At 48.5% G+C, this 23,485-nt stretch overlaps 1 protein-coding gene across 1 annotated transcript; it reads right to left on the bottom strand.

The window, feature by feature from the left end:
* Nucleotides 1-958: 958 nt before the first annotated feature.
* On the bottom strand, nucleotides 959-21,770 carry CLIP2 (CAP-GLY domain containing linker protein 2; the record flags this gene model as incomplete). The annotated part of the gene is made up of 11 exons (XM_008940184.1): nucleotides 959-1,118; nucleotides 1,605-1,761; nucleotides 2,263-2,346; nucleotides 3,999-4,056; nucleotides 6,659-7,603; nucleotides 9,142-9,246; nucleotides 13,603-13,663; nucleotides 15,149-15,252; nucleotides 16,046-16,243; nucleotides 17,135-17,348; nucleotides 21,646-21,770. Coding segments are annotated over 11 exons (2,211 nt in total), but the record flags the coding sequence as incomplete, so codon positions are not given.
* Nucleotides 21,771-23,485: the final 1,715 nt, after the last annotated feature.

The following is a 23,485-nucleotide window of genomic DNA, read 5'->3' as shown; positions in this document are numbered from 1 at the left end:
TGCAGGCAGCCGCGGCTCCGGCGCATCGTTCACACTTCAGCCGCTGGAGGACACCCAAGTACACGGGAACGGAAGGATGCTGGTTATTGCTAGGCAGAGCATCACTCTCTGGTTGGAAAGGGTCTCTAGGATCATCAAGTCCAACCTTCCTCTCCAACATCTCCCTAACCACTAGACCACAGCCTCAAGTGCTGCATCTACTCGATTTTTTAACGATGGTGACTCCACCCCCTCCCTGGGCAGCCTGTTCCAGTGCTGAACCACTCTCTCAGTAAAGAATTTCTTCCAAATATCCACTCAAAACCTTCCCTGGAGCAACTTGAGGCCATTTCCTCTCATCCTATCATCATTAACTTGGGAGAAGAGACCAACACCAGCCTCACTCCAATCTCCTTTTAGGTAGCTGTAGAGAGCAATAAGGTCACCTCAGTCTCCTCTTCCACAGACCAAACACCCCCAGTTCCCTCTTCCTAAGCCATGTTCCCCAGCCCTCTCACCAGCCTCATTGCCCTTCTCTGGACCTGCTCCAGCACCTCCATGTCTTTCTTATCCTGTGGTGCCCAAAGCTGGCCACAGGACTCAAGATGTGGTCTCACCAGTGCTGAGTCCAGGGGCACCATCACCTCCCTGCTCCTGATGAGAGAACATGTAAAAACAACGTGGTGTACCTGACTGACCCTCAGCTCCTCCCACAAACCGTAGCCCTGTTTAGCCATGGATCTAAACCCTGTGGGACCAGAAAAAAAAACCCAACAGAGAAGGACATATGGACGTTTTTGCTGCTTAATGAGGTGCCACCAAGCCAGGCTGCAGCTCACAGGCACTGCCAAGCAGGTTCCCATCAGATGTTCCGCAGCACAAAAACGTTGAAGACTTGGAGCAAGAGTGAAGGGCTAGGACCTCCCACGAGCAGCACAGCCCCCAGGCCAAGGCCAGGAGGGGGTTTTGGTGCCCTCACCAGCACGACCAGTTTCTCTCTCAGCCCTTTGATGTCATCTTTGAGCTTCTGCTCCTTCAGCCTCCACTCGGCTTTGTGCACCTCCCGGCTGAGGTCCCGCTCCGGCCCGGGCGAGTGCCGGTTGGCCTCCAGTAGCAGCACCCTCAGCTCGTTCAGGCTCCTGGAAGAAGCAGCACGAGAAGGTGAATATGTTTCCAGGGCCCAAACAACATCAGCATCCTGCTCTGCTCCCTCCCACCTCTGCTACAGAGCCAAAGGAAGGCCAGCGAGCAAACCCGACCCAACTGCCACCACTTCAGGTCTCCTGCCTGAAAGAGCCTGGCACCTGGACAGGGCACCACAGTCCAGAGCAGGGCAGCAGTCAGCCTTGCTGGCTTGTAGGTGACCTCAGTCAGTGTCCACACGTGGGCACTGAGCTGCCTTGCAGCTCCTGGCCAGCAGTGCAAGGGCAGTCCCTTTGATAAAGTCACAGCCCCAAATTTTAACCAAAGCCCCACGTGAACATCTCTAGAGAATAGGAAATCTGCAGGCTGGACCTTCAACAATTCAACCTTCAGATTTCTTTTGGTGGTAAATTACAGCACCCTGAATGAACACACACAGAGCCCCCCATCTCCAGCCCCACCACTCAGCCCTGCACACCGACCTTTCCTTCTTGAGTAGCTCCTGGCTGATCAGGACCAGTTGCCCTGAAGCATCGTGGGTTTTCTTGGTCAAGGCTTCCAGTTCAATTTCCAGTCTCTTCTTTTCTTTTAACACTGAATCAGCCTTCTTTTCTGCTGTTTTGCATTTATTTTCCAAAGCTAGAGGCAGAGGATACAAGGAGAAGAAAGGTCATTCTACTTTCCTTTCCTGGTTTTTGCCTTTTCCCAGTTCCCACTCCTAACATGGACCTGGGTAGCTCTGGATCTGGCCCTGCTTAAGATGAAATCTCAGAACCAACACACCCAGCTCCCTTTGGAATCACAGGATGCTTTGAGTTGGGAGGGACCTCAAGAGCTCATCCAGTCCAACCCCCTGCAGTGAGCAGGGACATCCCCAACTAGAGCAGGTTGCTCAGATTTCCTTCTGCCTCTTTCAGCTTTTGGGACTCAACGAACCCACACCCTCCCTGCACAGGTTACAAACATCTTCTGTGATGTTTGTGTTCAGCTTCTGAAGAAATCTGTGCCAACACTATCCATGAGAAGACAGGCAGTGCCCCGTGTTTTACACTTCAACACCAGGGCTCTTGTTCCACACCAGCAGAGAGGCCAAGCAGGGAAACTCTGAGCTCCCACCAGCACTGGATTAGGGAAACTTACCACTTACTTGGGCCCTTAGAGCCTCAGTCTGGGACACCAGAGATGACACCTCTTTGTCTCTCTTACTCAGCTTGTCTTGCAGGTCTGTGGGAGAATGAAGAGACACAGATGAGAAGCTTGGACAGGAAGGTATTGAGTGTATGGCACGGGCTGGGGTGTGACAGGGCCATGGTGGTGGCACCCTCCATCAGCAGAGAAGTACCAGGAGACAGCTAATGGGTGTTCCTCACTGCATCTCACCACCAGCCAGGCATCAGGAGACAGGACACAGCTGGGAAGCCACATCAGACAGGTTTAAGAAAGCAACCACAAGTGAGGTTCCCAAAAAAAGGGAATAAAACATGAATTAAAAAAAAACAAATACAGAAAGAAACTTTCAGCCTGTTGTTTTGCCTCCTACACTGGAAGGCAAAGAGTTTCAAAAGATAAGCTTTGTGGAACTGATGCATTTCCACTCTCAGAGCTGTAGATCTGAAGCATGATGCTTTTGTGGCTCAGAAGTGGTTGTTTTTAGCACATCTGCATAAGGCTTATCCAGTCTGGAAGCAACATGCACATGGACCAAGTGGCCACGTTAAGGGCAGTGGATTTTATGTGAGCCTGTTTATGCCCTGCCCTCACTAGGCAGGAATCACTGGTCTATCAGCATACAGTTTAACCCAGCACGTGTGTAACCCTGGACCTGCACAGCCAGTGGTGGGGCTGAGGGACAGTGCCTAGCTAGCACTGAACAGATGGAAACAGGACAAGACACCTCCGAGTCCACAAACAGCTGCAGGGATGCTTCAACTCAACAAAGTTTCTGCTAAGTGAAGTTTAAGGCAGTAAAAATCCCCAGTGGCCTCTGTTCAGGTTGCTGCATCCTCAGCAGGACCTTAGCAAGGGCTCTGCAGTGAACAGGCTCCTCAGAGGAGAGCAGTTAAGAAGCAATGCCACCACCAGCCAAAGGCCATTTGAAAAGAGAAGTGACAAGTTATTTCTTTAGAGATCACCTCTGTGATCTACACTGGTAACTTTTTCTGTTAAAAAACCCAACCAACCCTAAGGAAGGCTGAAGAAATGAGCAAGGGAAGATGTGGAAGCACCTTACGTGTTTGGAACAGCCCTGAATCCTTCACAGACACCCAGAAGTGTACCCACAGCAGTGTGGTAGAACATTGCTCCCAGCAGGGACCCTCTGGGCCATCCAGCTCTAACCTTGCCAGCTCTGCTGTTGTTCAGACCAGGGCTTACAGAGCTTCCTCTTCTTGTGAGGGAGGCTGAGTGCAATTCAGCTTCAAAGCTACTTGATACAAATTCTCTGAGTGCATAAATTCTACATTTTGTTAAAATAATAGCTTTGATTTATAGCAAGCTTCATTAAAAACCAGTAACCTCCATTATTTTAAGCCAGTCCCATTAATATTCCATCAGCAGTCATCTCCTATGAACAAATTACATTTAATGGCTGGATTTTACCTGCTGGAAGAAGCAGTGATGGGACAGAATTGCACCCATTTGCCCAGATCTGTCTCCAACCTGCATGGTGAGTGTGTGACAGAAAACATCTACCCCTGCATCTGAGCAACCAGATCAGAAGGGAAAAAGAAAAGCCATCCAGCAAATGCCATCCAGCAAAATCCAAGAGATGAAACTGATGTGGGCATCATCCCTGCAGGAGCAGACAGTCAGAGGAAGGGAAGACACGTGGGTCACCAGAACAGGGTGTTCCAAGAAAAACCAGTAAAATTTCCTACCTTCCATAGTCTGCCTCATCTTTATCTTTTCTTCTGAGATATCATTCGTTTCAATCATCTGAAATAAATGTAAAACATGAGGTGTAAAACCACCCTTCACCCAAAGCCTCAAAGCAACCAGCCACAGCAGAAGTACAGCCAGCACCCAAGTTACCACATTTGACATCCTTCCCTGGAGGGAAACAAAGGCTTTGGAGGAGCTGGGCTTTTTTTGAGGCTTTTTCTGCAGCTGGGTACTCCTGAAGGTTAACCTGTACCATCTGACAGTGCCCACACTCAACAGGCGTTGAGATTCACCCACAGGGAAAAGAGATCAGGCTTTGCCTACAGGTCTGGTCCCAGCTTCCACAGAGTGATGGAAGAGCTGCTCTCCTCTGGACCAGTCTCCTGTGGTCACCCACAGCAAACATTCAGGTGCAAATGCTCTTCAGCATTCAGCTTGAGACCTATCAGACGAGTTCCTCAACTCCTGAAGAATCTGTGCTCCAAGTTATGAAAGCAGCAATGAAATAATAATTGTTAGAGAAGGAATACATCAATAACAAGAATAACAACCAAATGCTGGTCCATATAGAGGATTCTGCCTTGTCCCCATCCCCTTCTGTCTACACTGCAATGAAAAGCCAGAGGCTGCAGAGCTCATGGCCAAGCCTTCCATTGCAGGGGCCACACTTCAGCCCTCAAAGCCTCTTAGAATCACAGAATCCTTTAGGTTGGAAGGGACCTTTAAGATCATCAAGTCCAACCACTGAGCCATTAGGGCTCTAAAGTCCTCTGCTAAAACAGATCAGAATCTGTCAGGGTTGGAAGATCTTCATAGCCAGCAGCCTTCTGTGGGACCTCAGCACATGCCCAAGAGGATGCAGCTGCTGTGGCCACCACCTCTGCAAGGCCCCAGGTCAGTTCCCAAGAGCTGGAGGGGGCTGCAGGGTGCAGCTGACAGGAGCAGGAGCACACCCAGAAGGAAAGACATCCCTCAGGTGCTTTGGGTATGGAAAACACCCTTTTTAACTGCTCTGTGGAAGCACAGTTGCCATTCTCCACTGAAGGTCTCAGAAAGACAGTCACAAGACATTTGTTTTGGGTAGTCAATGCTGCAGTCACATTAAATTAGTCAAGACATTTAAAAATAGAATTTGGCCAGTGATTCTCAAAAGCTTTTACCCATGTGTTTCTTTACACACTCTCCTGATTTTAACTGACAAACACTTAAAATGATTGTTTCAAGACTCCCTGGTTCTGATCCAATATCAATACCCCCTGAGCCCTGTCATTTATCTGAAGGGCTCTGGAAGAAGCCTCCAGCTGCTTCTTTTACATTCATTCCTGTTTAAAATTGGCCATAATATGTGACATGTTGTAGTAACAATCCACTTTCCCCAGGGCCCTGGCTGTACTTATTGTTCACAACTGTCTTTACTAGAGGAAACATGTTGAGCAACCCCTGAAACACCATTAAAGCTGCAGATTCCTCCCTGGGCTTTTGCCTCTTCTGTTCAGTTCAATGTGTCTTTTTGGAGGCGTGAAGCTCTGACTTGGCCAACAGTGAGTCCTGGGCTTGACTTTGCTGCCTGGAGGTGCAGCAGTTTCAATGGGGCTGCTCATGCTGGCAATTAAACACAGGCATTGCATTCACTTCCTTGGCACCTCAGTCTGGGACAGTGACTACATGGCCAGTGATAGATTTCAAATGAGCGTGCCTAAAACGTGCACATTTCATGGCTTCTTTTCACTTCCTGCATCCCCACAGGGATAATTTGTAAACTGGGTTTTTGCTCAGACAAAAACAGGTAGGGATGGGTCCAGCCTAGAGCCAGGAGCAGCAATCTCCCCCCTCATTCTGCTGCAAAGCCAGCCACGTGTCCCCGTGCCACCCAAAAACCAAAACAAGGATGACTTAAGACATAAAGGCCACCAAAAAATGCCCTCTTCATTTTATTACTGCTCTTATTCTGGGAAGCTCAGGGTGTGGATTCACTCAGGCAGCTTATTTCCCTTGCCTGGTGCCATCCTGAGCCTTGCTAGCAGCTCTTCTACTATAATTCTCAAAGTCAATGTTTTTCCTGCAGATGCTGTGAAGGTTCCCCACTGCCTCTGCCACATTGCTGGCACCCACCTTCACCTTGATCCCACCAGCTCAGCCCTGTAACCAAGGCTCTCAAACCATCTCCCATGGGCTGAACAAGCTACATGCTCCACTCCAGCATGGGCAACAACTCTTCTTCCACCCTACCTACCTTCTTCCACCTATCCCTAAAAGGGCCTTTAATACACTAATGCCCCTGCAGCTCTTTGGAGGACAACATCTGTCTTGTAGAAATGAGGCTTTTTCACTGAATGAGAGCCCACCCCAACAAGCCATGGTAGCCTAACTCTGCTGCCACAGGACTTAGGTGCTTTCAAGCCCAGGCGTGTCCCACTTGCTCCTCTCAACTCTTATTTCTTCCAGCTGTGCCTCCCTACTGGCACAAGAGTTGGAAGACACCTTCAGCATGGAGATGCAGTGCAGAAAGAGCACTACCAACAGAAAGTAAAACCATCCAGATACTCTGAGGCATAAAAAGCCTCAGAAAAACTGCAGGAGGCAGCAGCTGAGGGCTACACCCAGGCAGGGTTCCTAACAGTGATGACAAACCAGCAAAGTGACCCAGCAGTCATACATTTGCATGCTGAGAAGGATGCAGGGCCTCCATGGACTGCAGCTGGTTCTCTAAGACAAGCACTTTTTCCTGCAATCTGTGGATCTCCTGCTTGCTGTGGGCTTCTGTTTTCTGTAGTGTTTCATAGTCCAACATCTTCTTCTCGGCCAAAGAAATCTGCTCTTTCAAGAAAGCTATTGCCTGGGTCTGATCTTTATATTCCTCATGAAGTTTCTCCAGTTCATGCATCCTTAGCTCAGCATCTCGACACTTGTCCTTCACATCTTGGAGCTCAAGAAGGTGCTGGTTGCTTTTGGTTTCCAGTTGCATTTTCCAGTCACTGTTGTTTTTTTCCACTTCATCCACAGCCTCCTGCAACTTCAGTTTGAGGCTCTCCTTCTCCTTTATATGAACAGCTGTCTCAATGTCATGCTTTGCTTTCAGGTTCTCCAGCTCCAGCTGGTGCTCCATCTTTATACTCTCCACCACTGCCTTCAGTTCCACGATCTCCCTGTGCTGGCTGTCAGGGCCTGTGTTCAATGTGGCTTTCAGGTCCTCCAGAGATTTTTGGTGGTCAGAAGCTAACGTGTCCAACTTGGACTTCCAGTTGTCCATGAGCCCCATGTTCTCATTAGTGGCTTGCTGAACTTTATGCTTTAGGTCCACGATCTCCTGCGAGTACTTCTCATTGACAGATTTCAGCTTCTCCATCTCCTGCTGGTACTTCTTTAATGTCTTCTCATACTTCTCCTTGAGCTGGCTGCTCTCCTTCTGATGCTCCTTGTTGGCAGACAGCAGCTGATCTCGTAGGCGAAGAGCCTCTGACTGCAAGCCCAGGTTGTGCTCAGGGGTCTCAGCTTGGTGAGAGCTCCTCAGGCACTGCCGGAGCTCGTCCACCTCGCTGCGCCTGAGGCTCAGCTCCTCCTCCAGCTGCAGGATCCTGGACTTCTCTGCTACTGTGGTCAGCTGCAACATGACAGAGAAGACAAAGTCAGTCCCCACCTCCCATCGCTGCACCCCTCCTTGCAGCAAGTGTGCTCCAGTGGCAGTAAACCCAAAATACATCAGTCAAAGCTCAGATAAACAGGGAAAGAATCCCCAGCACTCTCCAGTGCGAGGAGTTTTGCACCAGGGTAACCCTCACTGGCCACAGTTGTGTCTTTGTGCCAATTGCAGTTTGGTCTTTGGTTTTTTTTATTCCTCTCCTTATCCACAGAAAAACACACATCCTTGGAACACCCCTAGAGAGCAACAGTGGTTGAAGAAAAATAATGTCCTGAAAGGGCATTATATTTCCAGCCTAGGCACCGTGCCAGATGATGCACAGAGGAAATGTGGTGGCACATGCAGGAGTATCACAGGCATTGAAGCCAGCATGAAGCATATCAGGTCTCCTTTATTGCTCAGCAATCCTCAGCCTACAGACCTCTCCTTCTGCATTGGAATTTGTTGTCCCTGGTGTAAAAAGGAAAAGGGGTTTTCACACACAAGTGCTCGTTAGTGTGCTTAGCAAAGGCAAAATAACACAGAAGGCTCGAGGATGCAAGACAGTAAATCTGGCTGTGGTTAAGGCTGAGCATAAGGGCCATGAGTCAATGGCTTAGGATCTGAATGTAACCCCACATGGCTGAACCACCTGCTAGCCACAGGGAGCTCAGGGTGCTGCAGCTACAGATGAAGAAGAGGAGATCTGGCTAGATGAAACATCAGAAAAAAGCAGAAGAAACAAGGAAACCAAGCCAAACCAGAAGCACTCAATTCCATTTCCTTTCAATTGCCATTTTCCCCACTAACCACCAGCCTGGGAGGCTGGGTGGCTTTCAGTTTAGATGGACACAGGGGTGTTCAAACCATTTTTAGCCCTTTTGGAGAACCTCACATTGGTGTTTTCTGCAGCTCTAAAACCCCCTGATGAGAAGTGAGCTCACTGCAGCCAGTTTGCCACTTCCCACACCACACCAGCACGTAACAGCCCTTTCCACATCTGGCTGCTTTGAGGACTGGGTGCACTGTTCATCTGGGCAACCTGGGCAAGGATCAGAGCTGGTCCACCTGCACTCACCAGCATCTCCTGTTCCAGATGGCAGGAGGGGACCAAGGGGATGCTGATTGCAATGGTATCTCCTGTGCAAGCTTGGGGAGCCTCAAGGCAGAATGAGTTGTGCAGGGTGCAGATATTATTTGGCATGTTAACTGACAGATGAATTGTGAAGAGCTCATGTGTCAAATGGTGGCATGGGGCAGAGAAGCAAACTCAACCTGAGAAACAAGTCCCCCCCCAAGAAGAAGCAAAGCTAGAAAATACATCTCAGTACTATTTCCAGGAGAGAAAGGAAATAAAAACCAAACCAACAAAAAAAAATTAAGGAAGCCTCAGTTCAAGCCAAAATCAATCAATCCCACAAAAAAAAAACCCCAAAAGAAACCCAAAGCAAGGTGCCATGAGTATCAAGGCAGGGGGCAAGCACGCTGGTCTGCAAGCAGGGCAGATGGGGGTGGATTACCCTGGTGTCCTCTAATTCTCTGAGGAGTTTTTCAGCCTGTGCCTTCTCAAACAGCAGGCTCTGCTCGAGCTCCCGTATTCGGGCATGCTCCAACTGCGTCTGAGTCTGGTCACACAGAGGGAGAAAAGAACAGTGGAGGTGGGAAAAGGGAAGGGTTTTTTTTGGGAAAGAGAAGGCTGCAGCATCATCTTCAGTGTACACGACATGGAAAGGTAGTTCACAAACAGGAGGAGAATAAAGATCTAAACAGGCAAGAAAAACCCAACCGAACAGAAAATGGTCTGTGGGGGATTTTACATGGTACTCGTAGTCACTATGCCCAAGAAATCCACACAGGGAAAACCTCCCTCTGCATTACAAAGCTGCTCTCCCTGCACCAAGACCATACTGAAGCCAATTCCTTCTTAGGAATAAAAGCTCCCACCAGGACAAGATCCTTGCACCACATCACAGAATGCAAAGACCTTGCAATGATTCTCTGCATCTCTCCTCGAGAAAAATCACGAGGTAGATGGAAAAAGAGTTGGAAATTCCCATCCTCTTTTTGCTCAGGAGACAGCTTGAACCCTGCACTAGGTGGGAAAAAAAGATTGAAAAATGAGATCACACTTTATGTAGCATGGTGCTAAACCCAAAAATGCACTGAAAGGATATCTACATTGCTCTGATTTGCAACTGTTATGTAAATCAGTGCTTCAGGTTTGAAAAGGGCTGCTGTGAATTTTGAAGTGATTCTTCCAACCCTGAGACTCTTGACAGCCCAAAGCAGAACTATCTGTTCTGTTTTAGTTTTGCTGGTTTGTTTTTTTTTTTTTTTAAACTAAGCACAAGAAGTTGGTCACCTGCCCAAACCCAGGAGCATTGACCCCAGGGATTGCTTCAGTGCCCCCCACTTTTGAAGCAGAAGTCCCAGATGGCTGCACTTGGTGGCAAACCTCAGGACTCCACAACGACCACTGTAATATCATGTAAAATTTCCCAAAAATAAAAGGGGGGAAGGAAAATGCATGCAGACTCTGGCCTTCACTTTGCTTTTTTTAGCTTACACCCAACATTTTCCTTTGAATTTAACTGGACCTATGAAAAAGCAAATAAATCTGATGAGAACCATTTTAAAATCCCCATTTTCTGCTTTTCATTTTCCATATCATTATGTATTTCCCCCTCTTTCTGTTGGAAAGAGTTTTAGGGATTTTTGTGCCCTTTCCTACAATAAAGCAGGTTTTGGTTAGTTGTGTACCAACAATGGAAGCTGAAGCTCATAAAAATCCATGTTTTCTCTTATGGCAGGAAAGGTATCATTATATATAAATATATTTTTATATATATATTCAGAGATGGTCAAGATCTCAACTGCCAAATATACTCAGATTCCTCCATATTTTATGTGGTCTGTTGGACCTCTGAAGGAGGAAAACAAAAAAGTGGTTTCAAAACCCCAACCATTATCAAAACCCCCAAATAATATCACTGAAGTACACAAGCTGGCTGAAGAAATCATAAAGACATTTAATTTTGTACTGAGTGCCTTCTCCTCCCTGCAAAGATCCACATCTCAAGATGGAGCTCCAGGCTTGATTTTATTTACAGGGATACTTAATTCCATTGATATTAATGAATTTTCCTCCCTTTACACTAGCTCAAAATCCCCCGGTGAAACTTCAGCAACACAAACTTCTGAAATTACCTGGCCTGGTGGCAGCATGTCAGATATTGGCTACCTGAAGATGCTCACCTATCACAAAACTAATCTGGGTCTCCCAAAGAAACTCTCTCAAGACTCCTGAGGCTGACACTCAAGTTCCCAGCCAAGCTCAATATCTACCCATCCTGCTATTTTCCAAGTCTGGGAAAACACATGAAAATAGAGGAGAAAAATAAGCAGGGAAGAAAGTGAAATCAAGTGTTTTATGGTCCTTAAACACAGCTGAAGATTCACACCAAGCCCTGTGTCACTTCTTATTTTAAGGAAATTGGTTTCTCCAGCTAGTATGACTCGGAGCCTCAAATCCAAAGTTTTCCTGCACTTTGAGGAAGTCTGGATTGGAATTTTAGGCTATTAGCCTTGAATTACTACTCACAAATTACTGACTTCCCACTGGGGCTCAAGGTATGAGGCAGGTTCCAGGAGCTAGGCATGAGACAGCTCCTTGAAGAGGTGAATATTGCCTTTAACACAGTCTTCCACCAGAAAAAGCATTGTTTAAAAGGTCTTGTTTTCTTGGAATTGCTTTTTTGTTTTCTTGTAATTGCTTTTCACCTTCCCAAGCACGATAACATCAGCATGGCCAACCAGGATCAAAAATACATTGAATTCACAACTACATTTCAAGGCTAAATCTGCAGCTCCTCCCCCTTTATCAGAGGTCCAAAACTGAGACCCATATCTGCAGGCTCCATACACATGGATTTCTTTGGACACAGAGCTTCAAGGGGTGCTGCCTGCCATGCTCAACACCCTGGAGTCCCAGCTTTGTGTAAAACCCACATATTATGAGAGACTCCATGGGATTTAGCCTAGACTTCAGCACAGGCCCTAAATCCAGGGGCCACAGAGGAGAAAAATCTTTTCCTCCCATCACGTCTGTTGATGTGCAAGATAAACATCCTCCTCTGAGTGCTCTGAAGTCCTCAGGGCTGCTGGTGTAAGAGGACAAGACCAGAGGAGGGGAGACAAGTGCTGCTGGGTTTTGCTTTTGATATCTGGGTGGTTAGCTCAGCTCTAGCTGGGGACACAAAGGGTTGGGCTGGCAGGCACTGGCTGATTTGTTGTAATTTTATAGAACTATTTCCCAGGGAACATACTGCAACAAGGAGCACTCAGCCCCCTGATTCCCAGTGAGATGTTTTTCTTTATGTGAATGACTTCCTTCTGGAAACTCTAACCACCTCCACAACAAAGTGGAGAGGTGAGAATTAATGACAGGGAGTCAATCATTCAGCCTGAGCATCCCAATTAGACAGGACAGAAGGTAAAACCTGACCACAGCAAAGCCCTCTGACAGTGTCTGTGCCATCACTGGTGTTGGACCCATGGGGGAACACCTCAACTCTCTGTATCACAGGAAACCAAGCTGATCCATGGCTCTTCCCCAAGAGCTTTCCATGACTCTTCCCTAAGAATTCCTTTGTTCCTCTGCAGAGAGGACCACGAGTGGGGACAGAGCCTTGGCAGCCTGCAAGAAGCTGGGTCACATTCCCATTGCAAAGCAACTCCTTCCCAGCCCAAACCAAGGTCAGACCTGTCCTCAGTTTGGGACCTGCAGACACAGGAGCACTTACACCACAGCAGCTTACCACCTTGCTAAAGCTCAGGGGCTTTTTTTTGTTTTAATATATCTAAATGAGCTGCTAGCCAGCCCTGGGCCCATTGCCACTATTACACAGCCAGGATTAAACACTTAGGGCTCACACAGGAACAATCCACTGCTCCCAAAGAGAATCATGGATGGATGGATCAACCACCCTTCTCTGAAGCACTGGAAGAAATCTACCACCTAGGCTCAGGATTCAACAGAGACCTGGTTTTGCCCCCACACACTAGGCAGAAAGTGCACTTGCTGTCCTTCAGCAAAGGTCTAACAGTGCACTGCTGATTTACACCCACACACACACTCCTCTGCTTCAGTGTCTGGATAAACAAGAGACCTTTATGGCAAGAGGGTCAAAGCCACAGTGACACACTCCATTGCCTAGTTTCCCCATTTTCCTGGGCTTTTATTGACAAGACAGACAGTGAAGCACAAAAACAGGTCCCTTGATGTTCCTGGCTAACGTAGTGCTCTGGATAAAGATAAGAGCAAGTCCTGATTTTGGTTAGAAAAGACCTTTAAGACCATCAAGTCCAACCATTCCCCCAGCACTGCCAGGTCCCCACTGCCCCATGTCCCTCAGCACCACATCTCCACAGCTTGGAAACCCCTCCAGGGGTGGGGACTCCACCACTGCCCTGGGCAGCCTGGCACAGCCCTTTCTGGGAAGAATTTTTAGTTAATGTTACCCACACTGATGGGCAGGGGACTCCACAGGAGGGGACTGCTGGTGAAATAACACATGTCATCTGGAATGGAATGGCACCCAACTGGGAGACTGGGCCCACGAGCTGCTACTAACGGGGCACTCAGTGACAGTGACTGAGCAGTCAATGCATTTCTACAGTGGAAAAACATATGCCTGAAGTGCAATCAGAAACAGATTTGAACATGGCTTGGCAACTCACGGCAACATTTAAAGCCAGGCTGGCTGCATGAGATTAATCCTGGGCAGATCCTAGTGTTGTTAGTCACCAGGCAACACACCAAAGAACAGCCTTCAGAGTCTGCACCACGGTGCTCCCAGCAGCTCCAAAGCCATCAGCAGAGAGACAGAATTGTTTAGAGTTGAGCAAAAGGTGACAGAAATTACTCAGGTGAGGCCCCACAGGTTTGAAGGCCACACTGGGGTAAGGGTGTGAGGAATTACCTCCAGGTCCCCCTTTGTGATGGATTCTTCCTCCACACGGAACTGCAAGTCCTCCACTTTCCTGGCAAGGGGAAAAGACACAAAGAGCAATGAGGAACACCCAGATCAGCACCCCATTTCTTACCACCCATTCCACACAAACCTCCCCTGCACAACCCAAGACTGAGAGGAGACAGATACAGGCAACCTTTGTATGCAACCACCTCAGCAGCAGCTAAACAGCAAGACCCATGGAGCAAGACAGCTAATACCCCAGCTTTCCACAGAGCAAACATCCCCCTTCTAGCAAGGTCCACACTGTTTCTGCTGCACCACCTCTCAGCCAGCACAGCCACTGAGATCCTGAAGACATCAACAACCAGGTTTCACTGGTTTTCTTAGACCTTGCTATCTTGCAGCCAAGCACGGGGCAATTCCCATGCCAAATGCACAGGGTCCATAAATATTCCAAGGCAGCTGGAACCTCTGCCTCCTTGGCAGAGTCTTCATTTTTCCATACTGTGGAAATGGTGAGTGACCCTGGCAGAAAAGCCTTCACCAGGGATTGTGTGGGCCAGCCATGAATAAATGCACAGAAACCCACATGAACCAGAGCAGACATGCCAAGGACACTTCTGCAGAGTCTGAAGAGAAAATCCAGTAGAGATTAAAAAAAACCCCAAACATTCAATTTTCTACTAAACTCAGTCCTCTTTGTTCTCCTTAATGATTTGTTTTCAAAAAGGGCAATAAGGCAGATGTTGAGCTGGTAGCCAGATGTAAGGGTTGATTCTATTACAGATAAAAATAGCTGTGAGTGTACACATCTAACTTCATAAACAAGCTCCCTTGTCTAAACCTCCTCTAATTAGAGGAGGCATCTGTTGATATTTAGGAAAGAACTCAGCTGTCTTGGGATAAAGGGCCTCCTGGAGCTGGGAAAGCAAGCTGCCTACCAGTAGGATGGAGAGACTTGTGCAGGAAAGAACAATTCATCCTCAGGAGGGGCATCATTCAATTGAAATCAACACTGGTTGCAGTTATTTAACACTCAGAAATGTCTTTCTATTCCCACTGAAGAGTTTCTATGGAGAGCACTTGGACTCCAAGAATGACAAGCAGCTCTTCACCCTTATCCAGAGAGGAAATGTATGTATGCATCATCATATACACATGGATGGGGGCTCTGGGATGTGGGGAGATGACACTGCAGTCAGGCTCTGCTCCAGCTGGACCTTGTTGCTCAGAAGGAACATCCTTAAGTTCAGCACATCACAAACAGAGAGGGAAGAAGTGCTCAGGGCTAGGCAAGAGTCACATCACATGTCCAACTGCAGCAAAACTATCCTAAGCTTTCCATCACCTGGAGCAGCACATCCCTTCCCTGCATGCAGCTAGAGCACAGTGCCCAGGAGAGTGGAACAACATATTTGAGGTGTTGGAAGACATCTCAAGATGACTTTCCCAGCCACTTTCTTCTCCTTAGATCCCATGAATGATGTTCTCTGGTAGAAGCCTCATCTCCCCCATGACTTTGTTCTCCACACCCACCCAACTCCTGCTCTACCTCTTCTCCTCTTCCAGCTCGTTCAGCAGCTCGATCTTCTCCTTCTGCATCACGTCCACCAGGGCTCGTGCCCGCTGGAGGTTTCCTTCTGCCTCTGCCACATACTGCAGCAAAAAGAGAGCCCAAGACACAGAAGTTAACTATGTTTGAAGCACAGAGTTGTCTTAAAAAGGATCAGAACCAAGGCAAAGAGGGTTCTGATCATCCATTTCAGAGGATGCTATGGTAAGACGACAAAAAAAGACAAAAATCCACAGTGCCATTCCCTGCTCCCTGTAGCTGACTGGGGTTTAGAAACAAGGAATTGGGGACAGCAGTGGTTACTGAAGAGCCACACACTGATGAACTGCACAAACCTCCTCTCTTGAAGCATCCAAGGGCATAAAATGTCATTGGTACAAATGCTTGTGCAAAAAAAGCTCATATGATCAGCCTGTTTTCCTTACAGATCTCTTGACTTTATTAATGTGATAAAAATGTCCTCTCTGGTAGATCTGAGTGGAGCTGATGTTCTCAGAAGCATCTGATAGCATCAGCAGCACCACTGCAATGCAGTCACAGCCAAGGCCAGCCTGGGTGGTTAAGGGGAACAAACTGTCCCTCTGCTTTGCATTTCAGCACGCAGATGTATTGATCCTCCACACACAAAGTATCCTCTGTCTTCTTACAGGCACAGCCCTCTTACTGCTCCTGGTTTGGGGCAGAGAGAGGACAAGTGACACTGGCAGGAGTGGAGAAGGAGCCTCAGCTCAACCCACCATGCAAGACGCTGTCCCTACAGAGAGGCAGAAATTCAGAGGCCAGGTTTCACACCAGGAAGCTACAGAGGGCAACATGATGGTCTGAGGCTTTCAGAGGATGCAGATGTCTGACTGCTGAAGCCACATCCCCTCCTACCTGCTCGTGCTGGGCCTTCATGATGGCAATCTCCTTCTCCACCTCACAGATGTGGCTGGTGGCTTTGGCCACCTCAGCCCGCTCCAGGTCACGCTCTGCCAGCAGCTGTTCAATGTGCTGCTGCTTCTCCTTCAGGGCCTCCTGGAGAGCTGTGGTGCCAGAGATTTTTCGGGCATATCGAGACGAGGTCTCTGTCAGCTAGGAGAAAAAGAGAGAGGGGTAAAGCTATGACCTGCCCAGTCTAGAATAGCTTCAAGTCCCCTGTTAAATCTGGACTGCAGCTCACCTAACAGATCACTTATTAGGCTGTGCAGAGCTGCAGTTCCAGCTCTGGACCCCACACGTGGGGTGACAAGGCTGCAGAACATCTGGACACTGCTCACAAGCTCAATAGCTCTTCTACACTGCAATGAAAGGACCCTTCCCAAAGGACAGGATGTGGGGTGGGAACCTGGGCAGGAAAGATTATCAGGTATTGTATCATCTGCCTTCTTAAGGATATTTTATTGGTGGCCTGAACTGGTGCAGTCCTAACTGGAGAGCTCAGCTAGGAGGATGAAGCTCAGCTGGAGACTGGAACGGGTTCCCAGCACTGGGCACTGCACCCTTGTCCCCAGCCAGGACAACTGCAGATGCTATGCAGCAGCCAGAGCTTTTAGTAACACTGCTGCAAGCTCTGGTGTCCACCATCCTGAGAACCTGCCGAAGCACCAGGCGTGTGATCCGGGGCAGTGTCACCCCTCCCCAAAGTGCAGCTGCTGTGGGAGGTTTTGTGTAGCTGCTCAGCAGCACAATCCTGCACAACCACATGGGACAAGCAGCTATGGCATTTTTCTGCTGGGCTCCTACATAAAACCTGCTCCTGACAGTGGACCTGAGATCCATCCCACCACAGCTGCTCCGTGTCTGTTATGAGTTGTGCCCATGGAAGGTTTCCCACCTGTAGGGTGGGCAGCAGGACCCCACACACCACTCTCCTCATCTCACTGGTGAAGGAGCTGAGACAAAACCCCAACCCTCCCCCTTGGCAGAGCCAGGTCACAGCAGAAGTGGAGTGAGGCTGCACAGCCCATGGCCAGAGCCACTCACCAGCCCGCTGCGGCTGGGCCTGCCCCCAACAGAGGATGCCACCGAGCTGACAGAGCTGATGGAGGAGCTGCTGGGGCTGTGGGTCAAGGCAGACACCCCCATGGCCATTCTCTTGCTCTTCTTGGCCTTGGCGGGGCTGGTTGATGGGAACCCAATGCGGATCACCTTGTGGATGGGAGCAAAGAGGCCAAACTTGGGAGGGCACTGAAAATACCTGTAAAACAAGGAGGCAGAGCGAGTCAGAAGTTGGCAGAGCACCCATCTCACCCAAGCTTTGCAGAGTGGCACTGCCCAGCAACACCCAACCCCGGCCCTCAGCTCATCTCCTGGTGCTCTGCTGTGACCTTCTTTCCTGCATACAAGGGGCTGGATTACTCTCCTTTTCTGCCACTCAGAGTGGTGGCAACCTCCAGCTTTCCCCTTGTGGTGCTTGAGCAGGGAAATCTGAGAGAATTGGCATGTACTTGTGGCTGGGCACTTTGATGAGATGCCAGGAAAGACCCATGTGGTCATCTGGAGGTCCCAGGACAGAAACAGTGAGGGCACAGGCACCCCAACCTCCCTGACCCTCATGTGTGCTCTCTGCCCTGCTTTGCAAGAAAGTCACAGAGTAATGAGTGCTGAATAAAGAGATCAGAACCCCCCAGCTCTGTGTAAATGTTCTGTAGGGTCTTTCCTCTCCAAACAAAAGGGGGAAAGTGGCAGGTCCTAGCTTTGAAGCTAACAATGCCATCACAGCAAGCTCCAGCATGTGCCATCTCCTCTGGGTGACAAAGCCAAACTGCTTCCCATGCAGACAAACTTCAAATGCAGTCAACAAAAATAGGAGGATAGATAATGAGTGAGATCTCTCTCCCACAGTTGCAGTGAGCCCAATGATTGTCTCTCTCTGGAGCCCTTTTTTAGACATGAGCCAAACCCCACAGTGTCAAACCTCAGGAACTCCTTCAGAGCTTGGGCTGAGCAGCTCTAGCCAGGGTTTACCTGTGGCCAGCCAGCTGCCCTGCAGCAAGGACAACCAGATCACCTCCAGGCAGCACATCCCCTTGTCTCAAGGGAGCAGCCAACACAAAACTTGTCTCCTTTAAGGGTCTCTCTCAGAGGCTTTGTAGCAAGGTGAGGGGTAAACACTGGGCCATAATACAGTCCAGCCTATGCTAACAGAAAACCAGGTCCTAATGAATAGTTTTCACATCCAGCTTTGCTGGCAGAAGGCCTCTCTCTGCAGATGTGAGCAGCTGTTCCCCAGCTCCCCTGCATTTGTCAGTGCTGTGTCACAGGCAGACCTCTGTGTGCTTGGGAGGCCAGAGAACAGCCCGAGCTCCAGCCAGATGGGAAAGTGATTCACTTCCAAACAGCTGCTCAAGCCCAATTTCCTTCTATAACAATCTTAAAAAAAACCCCAACCCTCTGCAACCCAAAAATCCCTCAGCCCCCTCTGCCTGCTGCCAGCCCTTGGGTTTGGGAAACCAGCCACACCACAGGCTGACCTCGCTGCACAACGGGGACCCAGGGGGGAGAAATCAGTCTGACCTCCTGCAAAGCAGCCAAAGCCCTGCTCAGCATCATGTTCCCAAACTGCAGTAGGCACAGGCAGACCAACAGCACGGTTGGACTTGATGAGCTTAAAGGTCTTCTCCAATCTAAATGATTCTATGGCACAGCCCCTTCCTGAGGTCTGTCTGGGCTAAGTGTAGACTGGTGCTTGTGGCTGCACCCAGTGCCAAAGGCCAAGCCCCTCAAAAGCTCTCAATGGCTCTTAGCAAGTCCAAAATTGCATCACTATGTCTGCTCTTTTTCTCTTAGTCCAGACTGGAAGTGGTTGCAATTAGCTTTTATAGTTCAGAAGCAAGAATTGTGTCCAGAACACTTGGTAGAAAAAAAAATAGCCTGCTTGACAGCCAAGAACTGCTCTCCCTGAGTGCTGAGGAGCTCTGTACTCATGTTAGAAAAAGCAACAAGGAGGAAAAGTGCTGGTGTTGGGATGGTGAAGCAAACTGCAGGCAGGAAAATTCTGCAATAGATAAAAATAGCCCTCAGTGTCCAAAGCTGACATATTTCAGACTATGTTAGAACAAATCTATGAGCTGTTCAGTGGGCAGAGACCCATAAAAGCAGAGGCAGAAAATGAAGAACAGTAAAATCAGCAGGTAAAGATATATACTAGAGATGAGTAAATGGAACTTGCTTGACTTTGTGCATAAGAAACCAAAAAAAACCCCACACCAGCCCCTCTCCAGTGTCCTGTGCAGACAGGGAAGCAGATGCAGCCAACCTCCATGCCTCAGGAGCACCCATCTGCTGTATGGAGAGGGGTCACCACTGTGTCCCCCATCCTCTCAGGCACTGCTGCTGGGCCACAGCCTGCAGGCAGCCTCCACCAGAGAGCCAGGAGCTGCCTGGGGAACCCTGCCCCTCCAGCCTTCCCCTGATGCACATCTAGACCTGCAGCCTGTTCCTGAACCTGTAAGAAAATCAGAGTGACCCACAGATTTCAGCCAAGGCACCACCAACTCAACTAGAGTTGTCCACAGCAGCAAAGATGGTGACAATGTCCTTTGTCCACCTTGCTTCTCCTACTTCTACCAGCCTCCACTACCTGAGCCAGCTCTTTGGACTCAGCTCTCCTTGTAGCAGGCTGGTCCCAGCAGCCAGGCCAAGGATGCTCACTAGATGGCAACCACCACCAAAGCAGAGGGATTCCAGAGTCCTGGACGCTCTGCCCAGCCTGACTCAGGCAGGACAAGCTCTGGGCAGTGTCAGGAATCCCATGTGGCCATGGCAAACACAGGCAAGACTGTCTGAGAAACACCCAGATGCACCAAGGGGATGGGTTTTACTGCCTTGGCTTCTCCAAACCACTGCTGTTGAAATCGGTGCGTGCTGTAGGAAAATTGGAAGGTTGGATGAAGGCTCAAAGGACAAGCAGGGACAATGCTGCAAACCTGCACCCAGATCCTTGGTGGAGAGAGCACCCTTCAGCTAGAGAGTCCACGTGTACCACAGCTAGGGTCCCTTATTGCTAGAAGAGCTGCAAAATCAGCCTGGATGAGAAGGGCAGGGATGACTTGCAGACTTCCCTCAACCTCCTCTTTAATCCAGACCTCTTAATTCACTCCTGCTCCCAGATCCTTGCTGTGAAGCTCCAGTTCTCCTCACTCCTGATAAAGTGTGAAACAGAGGGGAAGCCTTGCACACAGGGCACATCCCCCAACCCCCTCAGCCAAGACGTACCAGCTTCAGAAGATAGATGATTCCAAAAGCTGGGGTTTCCAAACGCAGCCAGAGGGGTGAGGATGAGAGGCAGAGGGTCCATCCTTACCCTGACATCTGCCTTCCACATGCACACAGACAATGCATCATTTCTGAGCACCCTGAAGAGTAAGCTCAGAAATAATTTGTAGTGTCTGCATAATAACGAAAGCAGGGACTTGGATTGACTCCAGGGCTTACTCCCTACCACCCTAGTTCTTTTCTTTTGAGAATAGGCTGGAACTCAACCATCTGCTGTCAATCATTGACTGCTTTCTTGTCCTGACATTGAACAAGGCAGCATTTCTCCTACTTGTAATTAAAATACATGGCTGCTGGGCAAAACGAGGCTGACCCAACACAAGAAGCTGTTATTGCAGAACCTGAGAGGGAACAAGGGAGGAACTCTCAGCTCCTCGAAGTTAAACATCACCTCTGATGCAAGAATCTCTTAAGAATCTCCAAGAAATCAACAGTATTTCCCACAAAAGGGCCTTGTGAAGTACAAGGAATCTGTTCCACCTGTATTTGAAGCAGAGTCAAAGTGCTGCTGTATAACTCAGAGTTGAACAAACCCAGGCTCAAGATCTAAGGCTGGGGGTCATTCTCTTACCCAAATTCCATGGGGAAAGAGCTTCCCAGCAAGCCTGCAGGATATCCCTGCCTGGTTTTATAGGTACTAGCATGACTTTTTTGGAAAGAAAATAGTGGAGGTCCCTGTTAAGTCACTCAGTGTTAAGATCAGTCAGCACAAGGACAGACAACTATGACCAAAGTTCTTTCAGATCTCTGGGAATTTGTTCCCAGAAAGAACAGAACAGCTAACATTAAGTCAAGGAGGAGAGTCAAATCTCTATTTGCTGTACTTCTGACAGGGTGAATTATAGATTCAGCACAAGAAGAAAGTTTATGAAGGGAATGTGTGGTAGAAAGCAGAGCTCATACAATTACAGAATCAATTCTAGCAAAAAGCTAAATCCCACTATAATTTATCTTCTCTCCCTTGTTTCCTGAAGCCACTCAGTTTATTTCTTCACAGATGCTATCTGATCCTGCTTTAAAATGCTCCAGTGATGACCTTTCCACTGATCTCCCTGCAAAGCCATCCCAAAGCTCCAAACTGGACTTCTCCCAGCCCACAGTGTCCAACCAGATGCAGCCCCAACTCTTCCTCCCAGGTCCCAGTGGCCCTCAGCCCCCAGGCAAGGGGGTGTGCAGGACCCTACGTGACCCGGGCTGGGTTTGGGAGCAGACAGTACCTTGTACCAGCCACTGCCCCATCGTTCTTCCCCAGGGGCTCATCCAGCTCCACACCACACCACTCTCCTTTGGCAAAGTCTGTCTCTCCCACGTAGCGCACCACGCCGGTCTTGGTCCCACCAACCTGTTGGAGGTAAGATGCTGAGGGTTAGAGAGGGCAGCACTGGCACTGCCACGAGGGGATTGAAGCTGAGAGGAGACATCAGTATGTTCTGTTTCAGATCTGATGAAATCAGAGCAGATAGTTTCCATACCAAGTTCTCCTGGCACCACAGATGTCTCCCCAATAACGACATGCAAGCCGACCCATTCCCACTTTGGGATCTGTCTGGGAAATGTCAGAACAAATATGATGCCTTGAAAGATGTTTTCACTGACTGCTTGCACACAGTGATTTGTGAGGCCATGAAGAGGTTTGAGCTCTCCAAGCACAGCTCATACCTGCCTCCTGGAAAGGTCTGCACGAGTGGGCTTTCAGCCCCTTCCAGCTCCCAGTTCTGAGCAATACTGGGTCAGGACAAAGGGACAAGCTGAGCCAGGATTCAGTTTGTCCCCATGCAGGATCTGCCAGGACACAACCAACAGTCTTCCCAGCAAACCTCTCAAAATAGAGGCGTTTTGTACAGAAAAACAGCTCCACTTTTATCTACAGATCCTACTTGGACTCACAGCTTAGGGAGCTGCATGGGGAGGGGTCTCATCTCACTGCTGGGCTTCCACTGCCACAGGCTTTTCCCCATGGAGAAATAGGAATAATAAGAAATAATGAGATTATGTCTTATTTCTCCATGGGGAAATAATAAATCACACCTTTTGCTCCTGTATGTACACTTAAAGCTCTCAGCATCCCAAGGAGAGCAGGAGCCAGGGCTGTATGAAGCTGTTTTGATCACTGCTATGAGAGCAATTCTCACTGAGCAGCAGCAGCCTTTGCACCAAAAGCTCCTGCTTAGGCACTTGTGCTGAGAAAAAGCTGGAAAAGGAGGCGTGTGGTTCTCCAGGTTCATGCTTTGAGTAAATCAGCATAGGATAGAAACTTTTTTTAGCCTGTCTTTGCTAAAACCTAAGTTCAAGGAAGAAAACTTTAAAAAAGAAAGCTTAAAATTAGATTTGCAGCTTTACCTTGAATGACTGGTGGTTAATTTTCTTAATATTAAAATTTTAATTAAGTATCAGAGTAATATTCTCCTGTATGCTGGATCAATATCACAGAAAACTGTGCTAGTCAACCACAGAATTCTCCAGACTGCATATTCCAGGGTAGGGGAGACAGATTTAGCAGTTTGGGATCCTTAAAAACAACCTGAAAATTGCTCATGTGAAGGAGAAGGAGTTTTCCCAGTCTAAAAATAACTGCACTGAACAGAGTGGGGAGCACAGCTCTGAAATTTGGGGCCATCCTCAAGTCCTGGGAGGCTGCACTGCAGCACAGAGCTTCAGGAAGGTCTTCTGCAGTTTTCCTCACTAGGGATTCCAAGAGCTGCTGATGGAAAAACCTTTGCTGATGGGATTCTCTTTGCTGTAGGAAGGAGGAGAATATTTGCCAGCAGGAAGAGTATCCCAAGGAAGGTTTCTGGTCCTACACTGTGCCCAGGCATGCAAAGATGATTCCATTTCAGTAGCAGGCACTTGGCAAGCTACAGATTTGAACAGTTGCAGTAAAATTCTTCTATCACTCACAGCCCAACAGCAGTCCCCTTTTTGATTTATTTGAGCTTAGACAGATTTAGCCTCTTTAATACTAATGCAATGATTTATTGTCATTTTAATACATTTCTTTAGCTGCAAGTTGAACTCAATATAGATGCAATTCATCTTCATGTCAGTTCTAGGAACTTG

Source organism: Merops nubicus, unplaced genomic scaffold (genome assembly GCF_000691845.1).
Source record: "Merops nubicus isolate BGI_N331 unplaced genomic scaffold, ASM69184v1 scaffold1950, whole genome shotgun sequence".
NCBI classification, from domain to species: Eukaryota; Metazoa; Chordata; class Aves; order Coraciiformes; family Meropidae; genus Merops; species Merops nubicus.
This window is presented reverse-complemented; position numbering and strand designations above follow the sequence as displayed.